This window comes from Mustela nivalis (genome assembly GCF_964662115.1).
Source record: "Mustela nivalis genome assembly, chromosome: 10".
NCBI classification, from domain to species: domain Eukaryota; kingdom Metazoa; phylum Chordata; class Mammalia; order Carnivora; family Mustelidae; genus Mustela; species Mustela nivalis.
In genome coordinates this window covers 61,970,925-61,979,641 of record NC_139029.1, presented here as the reverse complement: position 1 = coordinate 61,979,641, position 8,717 = coordinate 61,970,925, and the positions used below count along the sequence as shown (strand labels likewise).

General features: G+C 38.4%; 1 protein-coding gene across 3 annotated transcripts in view; it reads right to left on the bottom strand.

Moving 5' to 3' along the window:
- Window positions 1-2,545: 2,545 nt before the first annotated feature.
- ST6GALNAC3 (ST6 N-acetylgalactosaminide alpha-2,6-sialyltransferase 3) overlaps window positions 2,546-8,717 on the bottom strand; it is a 528,670-nt gene continuing 522,498 nt past the window's right edge. For all 3 annotated transcript variants that reach the window (XM_082686593.1, XM_082686594.1, XM_082686596.1), the window contains 2 exons: window positions 7,090-7,197; window positions 2,546-6,037 (listed from right to left, as the gene is read on the bottom strand). In XM_082686593.1, the coding sequence (XP_082542719.1) occupies window positions 5,851-6,037; window positions 7,090-7,197 (295 nt within the window). In that variant the 3' untranslated portion in view covers window positions 2,546-5,850. The remainder of the gene's footprint in view (window positions 6,038-7,089; window positions 7,198-8,717) is intronic.

The following is an 8,717-nucleotide window of genomic DNA, read 5'->3' as shown; positions in this document are numbered from 1 at the left end:
CTTGGGTCTGATCAGCAAGAAAGCAAATATACCCCAGCATCAGATAGTTAATGTGGCCCAAGCATGGTGTGGAGGCTGACTGACATTTTCTCTCGTCATTCTCTGCAGTAGTGCGCTGGACGCCTTTCTGCCCTGGGTACTGGGTATCCTGAATATCTCCCCCTGCCTCGCGCCCGATCTCCTACCTTCCTTTTTTTCTCTCAATGAAAAATGCTCTCTGGTTTTGTTCACAACTCCTCACTTATCTTGTAAAAGCTAACCAAACTGAAATATACCAGTAGCCCTTTGCCATTTAGTAAGCTTTATTTATAGGCACCATGTCTTAGAATAAATAGATGAAGATTACAGGTTTTTAAAGTGAATGAGAGATTACAGCCAAAACTGTGTGAACTCAGACAAAGGGAAGCATAAAATATACTGTATGTAATAGAAATGGGTATTTACTCAGTAGCAATGACAACAAAGTTAAACCCAAGAAAATTAGTACTTTGAAGATTTGGTAACAAGGAACCATAAAATGCCCTGGTTTGTGTCCCTTTGGAGTTTCTCAGGAGACACTGCTCACTATATAGGCAAAAATATGAATATATGAAGTTGTCTATTTATTCATCAAGATGTTCTTCACTTTTATGAAAGTGAGCTTCTATTTTTCTGAAGTCTCCAAGGCATGAACAAAGGGAAATATATCTGTGGAGAAAGAAGAGCTTTTCTACTCCATAAACAAATTGTGACTATTCTGAAAAGGGGGAAAAAAGTAGAGGACTTAAAAAAAAACTAAATGAGGTCTTCTGCAAAGTTACAATGCCCAAGGACAGTTCTGATTTGATGCTTTAGCAATTTACATGGAATTTTACTCTAGTGGCTTCTCTAAGGTTCTGCAAAAACAAGCAACAAAACAAGATGCTCTCTCTGAGTCAAAGGAACCATTTTCAGAGCCTAGTGAATATAGCTTCAGAATTCTCCTCTTCCAACAGTATCGTATGAGTGGACTGTGAAGAAAAAACTCTCTCAATCTCAAGTGATGATTAAGTCCTGCGGGGGTGTGACTTATTTTCCAGAAGGGTATCTGCCCTCAAAGATTGTGTGTGGTACCGAGACGGTGTAGAAACAAAAGGTAGAATTTCACCAGCCAGTGCAGGTAGGTTATTTCCCTAACAGGCAGTCGAATTGATCTGAGAATTAGGACACTTGGTTTCTGGAGCTAATTGGACAACAGGACATGCCAGTTACACCGAGCTCCCTCTATACTCAGTGGTTCTTAGAGTATCAGTGGCTTGATCATCCTCAACAACAAGGAAGTAAGATACTCACTTTTACATTCCTTAAATTAGTCCTTCAATTTCATGATAACAGCATGTGGTGCAGTCTTAGCAATAAACATAGATAACAGAAAATACGGACAATTACAGGGATGTGTTCCTTCAGTTATCTGACTGTTTCTGCAATTCAGTGTGGTTTCTCTGATCATGAGTAGAATCAACACTACTAATTGAAAGCCCTTGGATTCCAGGTTAGCTTATTTATGCATTTTTTTCAGCTACCATTCTGTGCTTAAAAAAAAAAAAAAAAAAAAAAAGTCATGGAATTGGTACTAGAGAAGGAGACATGAGATAAGAATTTGAGGCTCAGAACTGCCCTTAGTCTGTGTTATAGCCATGGGCACTTCTCTAGGTCTGTTTCTTCAACTCCGATATGGAGGGGTTGGATTGGCTGGTTTCTAAAACCCTTGCAGCTCTAAAAGTCTAGAATACTTACGAAGCTAGCACTGGGTCTACGAATACATATTAGAATGATGAGTTCTTGCTTTTTTTACAATGCAGTGGAGGGAAAAGCATTTTTCCCCTTATGGCTCTGGGACTGTAAATCATTCATTGTGCTAAGATTTGCCATGGCCTGATGTGGGGCAATAGAGTTTTGTTCCATGCATTCGACATGCCACATTAAACGCTAGATGGGTATGCTGTTAAAAAAAAAAAGTAAACCTTCTGATTATGTTATCTTGCTTATTAAAATGAAAACTGAGCTTACAATTAGCATCCAATTAACATAACCAGGTGAAGAATTCAATGTTGCCTTTTTTCTAAGGAAGTAACAAGAGATTTTCTTCTGATGACTTTATACCTCTGGAAAGGTCAGCAAAGTCCCCATCTCAGAATCTTGCTCCCTCAATGGCTGATTCGTTTCAAATCCTCAAAGAGTAATCTCCTTATATACTTTTCTTTTTCCACAATGGTCACAGTTCTCTAACCATATAATAAAAATCATGCAAATTTTGCTTGAGTTTTGCTTATGCCAAAGACAGGCTTATTTGAATAAGGGGACCACGTTCATTCACTTCAGTGTGAATGCAGCTTGATGGAGTGTTTTTCAATGTGACTTGAGCTGAACTGAGATCGTCAGAGCCTACAATACAGACTGCTATCCTTTTAGGTCTGACCTGTGACAACTGTGGCATCTGTGTTCTTAGTTCTAGATATAGCGGCTTCTCCAGATTTATTCTATGGGCCAGCCATTAAGTATTATCTTACGTACGCTTTACAATAAATATGTTTAATTTGGATTTTTGCTTTATTTTTTCATCAGGATTCAAAAATGTAAACCAATAAATTTCACAGAAGTCTAAAATAGGTTTTCTGTGATTCATACACATCACTGAAAAATATAGGATTACAGGTATGCTTTTAGACACACACACACACTCCCACACTGACTCTATGTGCATATATACAAACATCTTTCCAAATTGGTTTTTCTTTGATAGGTTTCATAGCAAGGTAAGATATAGTCTAGAAGTTTTCTAATTCACATTGCTATCATAACAATATAAATCATTACTATTTAATCACTAGGCTACTTTAGAAAGGACTCAAAACATTCATTTTAAAACTCTTTTTAAATTTCCTTGCTTATTTCTAGAGTTCGGCAGAATTAGAAATAATATTTACTTTATTATTTCTAGCTTGCGTGTTTTTAACGCTAATTTCAGCACATTGTGGACATTTTCAGTAGTCCATTTGCCTAGACCCTTGGATGGAATTGAAATGCCTTTGTTTTTTACAGATATTAATTGATTTCTGGAATACATATACATCAGTGATAAGTGAATTCAGTCGAATTCTTCAATGTTTAGCTGCTGGATGTAAACTTTCAGTTGGCTAGAACCAGTGAAATTGGCCAGAAATTTGTGTGACAAGTTTGAATTTCTCCTTCGTCATTCTCTTCTGTATCCAATAATCTTAGATGACAAATTTCTTAATATGGGAAAAATTACACTTTGTATTTCCACTAGATTTATGAAGCTGAGGGTAGAGAAGAACAGGAAATGGAAGCAGAGAACATTAAGACTGCAGAGAAAAGTAAGTTATGTGATTCTACCAAGATGCTGATTACACTGGAAATCATCCAATTAGGTTTCCAAATTGAGAATACAGTTTTTTGTTTCCCACTTTTAGAAAAAGGAGGCGAGAGACAACAGTAATAGAAAGTGGGGTTGGGGCTCAGTTAAGGAAAAAAGGGGGAAGAGAAAGCAAGGAAGGTGGGGGGAGTGTCCCCTCATCCCTGCGGAGGAAACACTGACTTTTCTACACACCTCCTGCCTCGGTGCAACTGTGGTGTGGCAAAGTCTCCTTCCTGTGGAGAGGCAGGGGAGCTGGGAAGGGGGCAAAGTTTCTTATTAGTAAGGACTAAAACGAATCGATTTAACCCTCTGTTTACCAGAATACTAAATAAATTATGTCATTCCCTGAAGTATTCTGATATTCAAGTGTTCCTTTTTATTTAAAAGAGGAACTTCAGTATCACAACAGGGGGGAAACCATTTGTATGACAATTTTAACATTTGCATCTGTTTATTTTTCTTGAGTGGGCATTTCTATCAGGCATTCACTCAACAAAACCTGACATACATACAACTGAAAAGCACACAAGGAAACATCAGAAGTATTGATGGAAATGGCCTTTGGCCATTTTCTTGGCTCTGGTATTGGTGTTATCCAAATGGGGGCAGAGAGCAGCAAAGAGACTTTTGCCCAGGATGGCCCCATTTGAGAACTTATCATGGGACCCAGCACTGGTAAGGACCTGTAGAGAGCTGCCCACATGCGTCATCACTTTCATTCTCCAGATCATTCTGTCAGTTAAGCTAGGCTGTGTCTTTTGAATCATTTGCAAGGATATTTTTGGTCTCTCGGTTTCTGTCAGCAAATCAACCCTCTCGTATCTAATGAGCAATGAGTGTATGGAGAACAATGTCATCTCAAGATGGGGACAGGAAACTGTATTTCTCTGCGTTAATTTCCTCCTGTTGCCCCTGCTTCATTAGTTTTTCTCTACCTAAAAAGAGTCATTCTAAGAGAAAAAAAAAAATCTAAAGTAGTTATGCTCACAGGAGTCCTAGTCTATGGCCAGGACCATCCTTGTGATATTTTCTGCATAATCCTCATATAATATATTGTATTTGGCACTGGAATCAATTGGTTACTAGTCTACATAAATGCTATTCTATACAAATATTAGCAGAGGCAAAGATCTGGAATATCTCAAAGCAATGAACAAATTACAGATCATCTGCTAAGGAGATGTCAGAATGTGCAGGGAACAGCCCAGGGGGGTGGCATCACATAGGACAGCATACGAATAAGGACTTTAAATTACAAAGCACTTTGGACATTAAGGTCATTATTAGTGTTGTTATTATGGTATAACAACTGATAACACTGTGGGGATAATAAACCCCAAGAAGGCAAAAGCTCTGGTCAGATTTAATACCAGGAACCATTTCCTCTCCATGCCTAACAGTTGGCACTTGGCAACGATAATGTAATGGATGGAGAGATGCATCTGAGCCTATAAAGTAGAAATTTGAATATACAAATATATATTATGAAGTATGGTAGGATACAAATTGATGTAAAAATATGCTTTGCTTTCCTTGTTTCATGATTTTAAAAAGTATATATTTTTGTGTTGTTGGATGTTGAAGCAGAGAACCAAACCCTTTTGGTTATGTTTTAAGAATGCTTTCACAGTATATGTTATTACAGTGTTGGTATCTTATATGTTAAATAGCTTTCTGAAATATTTAGGACTCAACCAAAAATAACTAAGCAATAATAGAGATCACTCTAGTGACATGTTTAGTTATATTGTTTGGGGTAGTGAGAATGGAGTGGTGAGATTGAAAATTCATCAAGATTTGCTAGTTGGACCATTTTGAATTAAGTGTTTGAACTCTTGAAGGATCCTGATGGGTAGGGTGTCCATGGCATCTTCTTTGTTCCTTAGGAAATGGCCTGAGGCTTTAGCTGAGGGAGGAACTCTAGGACCATGTTCTGTCAGGAAGAGATTCCTTCCCTGCCTCTGGGCTAACAAGTAACTGTGGTACAGTACTTGTGCCCAGATAGCATTTCTTGGATCAGTGTTTGACAATCAACAAGATGGTAGAGCTGCTCAAGTTCAAGAGACTGGAGAGTCAACCTTGCCTCACCAGGCCAAATCCCATGGCTTTTGAAAGGTAGTCACTGTTGAAGAATTCTGAGCAGCTATCCTGAAGGATAATCTTCCCATTTCTTAGGTCACTGCTGTCTTGTTACTGGCCTTCATTTCAATTCCAGTTAAATTATAAAGTGCAGTATGTAATGTTGAACCTTCAGAAAGAATGTGAAGAGCACATCCACCCTCCATGAAATCCCAAGTTCAAATTACTGGCAGAGTCACCATCCGTTTCGGAGAATGTACAGAAACTTGATCATCACCGTTGTCTTTCCCATCACCATCATCAGCATCGTCAGCATCACAGTTGTGGTATTATGATCACGTCAAGTGTTGTGGCAAGATCAGAAAGAACTAACATCAAGACACTGTCCAGTTTGGGTGTGTGAATATTATCCTGTGATTCTTGGCCCATTTAGCAAACACTTTCTTTTCAGTGATAAACCTATGCCCCCCATATGGAGCATGTTCATGAAGAAAATATTCATCACACTCATCTCTTCCTTGTTCATAGTAATGATAAGGGACTTTTCTATATCCTTCTGTCCTAAAAAAAGAAAAAAAGAAAAGGAGAGAAGAATTGAGATGAAGAATGAAGCATTCACTTGCAAGAATCCATTATGTGCCCAGTAAATGCATTTACTTGCAAACCATGCATGATTCTGGTCCATGAACTCAGTTAAAAGCTATTATGTATAAAAGCTTTTAGGAAGATGTACCAGATCCTTAGTGCCTTAATAAATCATGTAAAATGTATATATCACACCAATTGCATTCAAACATATACCTATCTTGGAAGGAGGAAATGGTGTATAATGGAGGCAAACTTCAGATAGTCTGATGCCCTTGCAGAGCTTGAAGAAGCCTTGTGATTTTTTAGGGTAAGATACTTCGTACATCTGTGCTCCATTATACTTACAGTTAGGGTAGAAATATTTCATGATGAAGACTGTGGCTTAGTTACCATTTTGACACTATGATTAAAAGGCTGAGTTATATGGTATCATTTGTAGTGGGGAAATAAATTTCAACACCTGGATGAAACAAGGAGGGTTCATTTTATTAAATAATTAGAAATGATCCCTCTCTATCAGGATATACTGTGGATGAACACATGTATTTTAAATCTGGATCTGGCAGATTACTTATTAGTAAACTATAATTTCCAGGAATTTTTGTTAAACTGTTAGCTTCTATAAGCTTCAGGACATTTTGTCCCTCAAGATCAAATATAACCATTGAGTAGCTAGCTATCCATCAAGCCATTAGAGCAGCAGAAATGACAAACTTACTTTGCAAATTAAATAACCACTAAACTTGTTCTGTATTTCCAAGCCACAGATCCCTGCTATGCCACTGATTAAGGGGAAACTGTTCCTTCTGACATTTGACATTAGGTGGTGGAAAATATCTTTCTTTTTATCACCCCTAAAAGTCACAACTTGATGCACTGACAATAAAATGTCATGTCAGCAAAGAGCACCGGGAAATAATTGTTGCTTTATCTGTTTCTCCGATTTATGGTATTGAAATGAATTGTGATATTTTGACAAGATATCAGAATTGGAGATGCATAAAAATAATTTCCTGTGATCTTACTTGCAGTAGGTGTCATTTATCATCCCGTAGACGTGAATGCCATAACAGGCATCCATGGCCAGAATGAAGGTAAACCATCCCGTGCTGAGATAAGAGCCAGACTGGACTCTGTGGGAGGAACAAGGACAAACAGCAACAAGAAACAAAACAAAACAAACAAAAAACACATACAGAACAACAATAAAGTGTGGTGAGAAACGAGCAACCTTCTATCAAACACATAGCACTTGTTATCAGGAAAAAGCATTAAGAAATTTGACAATCTGTCAAAGATACACACTTATTTTGAATTATCTCTGAATAATTTATAGGCATGCTCTCACTCTTACTACCTTAAGCCTAGAAGCAATGCTGTATGGAAGAGAAGCCATATGGCAAATATCTGAAGTCAAATAATCCTGCTCCCTTCGGGTAAAAAAATAATTCATTTGATTTTCCGTAAGACACAAATTAGTGCTGTATATCAGAGGACAGATTTTCTAAAGTTGCTTGGAGCCCTGATGGGAACTGAATGATAATGGTGTTATCTTGCTTACCTGGACATATCACTTTCTTTAAGACTCGTAGGATTTCCGAGGGTAAATTGCATACAGTGTAGGCGAATGGCTTGCTCTATGAAAGCATCTGAAAAGTTTTCCTTCACTGATTTCTAGGCATCATGAAACAAAACTTTTCCTTTGTATGACCTATGCTACCAACACATTTTTACTGAACACCTACTATGTGCAATCACTGTTGTAGATGTTGATACTGCAATTATCAAAGCAATCGAAGATTTTCTCTTCATAGATTTGGAGGTGGCTGTGCTCAAAAAGCCTCTTTGAAAATGGAAATAAAGATCTGGTTTGGGGTGGGGAGAAGAAGGTTGTTATTGGTAGTGGGGTGTGAACCGGAAGAAGCCATGTGGAGCACACTGGAAAAGAAGGTCTTATGTGTGCAGTCTTTTGACTCTCATCTCGGCTGTATTAAGAAGGGGCTTTGAGAGGTTATGATTCCAGGGTCTTGGGATCAAGTCCATGTTGGGCTCTCTGCTTAGCGAAAGTCAACTTCTCGCTCTCCCTGCTGCTCCCCCTGCTCACACTCTCTGTCAAACAAATAAATAAAATCTTAAAAAAAGAAAATGGGCTTCAAGCCGGACCACTTCCTTTATAAGAGGTAAGGAGCTCTCACATTCTGTGCCTGGCTATTGTCTTGTGTGGGTATACCATTCCCTGTTTCAGACTCAATGTGTACTCCTTTGTTCTGCTTATGTGTGCTACATGACCTCTGGCCAACCACATACTCTGTCTGTCCCCTGCCAAGAGCAGACAGGGTCCTTTGGTTGCCTGTAGGAGGACCCAAAGGCCATATGGACCAAGGCTCACTTTTAGAGCTGATCTTGTTCTCTTTTCTATGTGAGTAAAGCACTGCTCCATCCAGTGTTTGACTGTGTTGTGTTTTTCTTGGCAATTCAAATAAGACACAGTGGGAAGAGGTGCTTGGACTTCTACCTCTGGTAATAGCAGACAGATGTCACTTGCTCAGCAGACCATATGAGAGAAAAGTGTTCCAGGAAGAGGAAAGGTAAAGGGTAAAATCACAAAGATGGAAGTGTGCTTGGTACGTTTATGGAAAAATGGGAATCATAG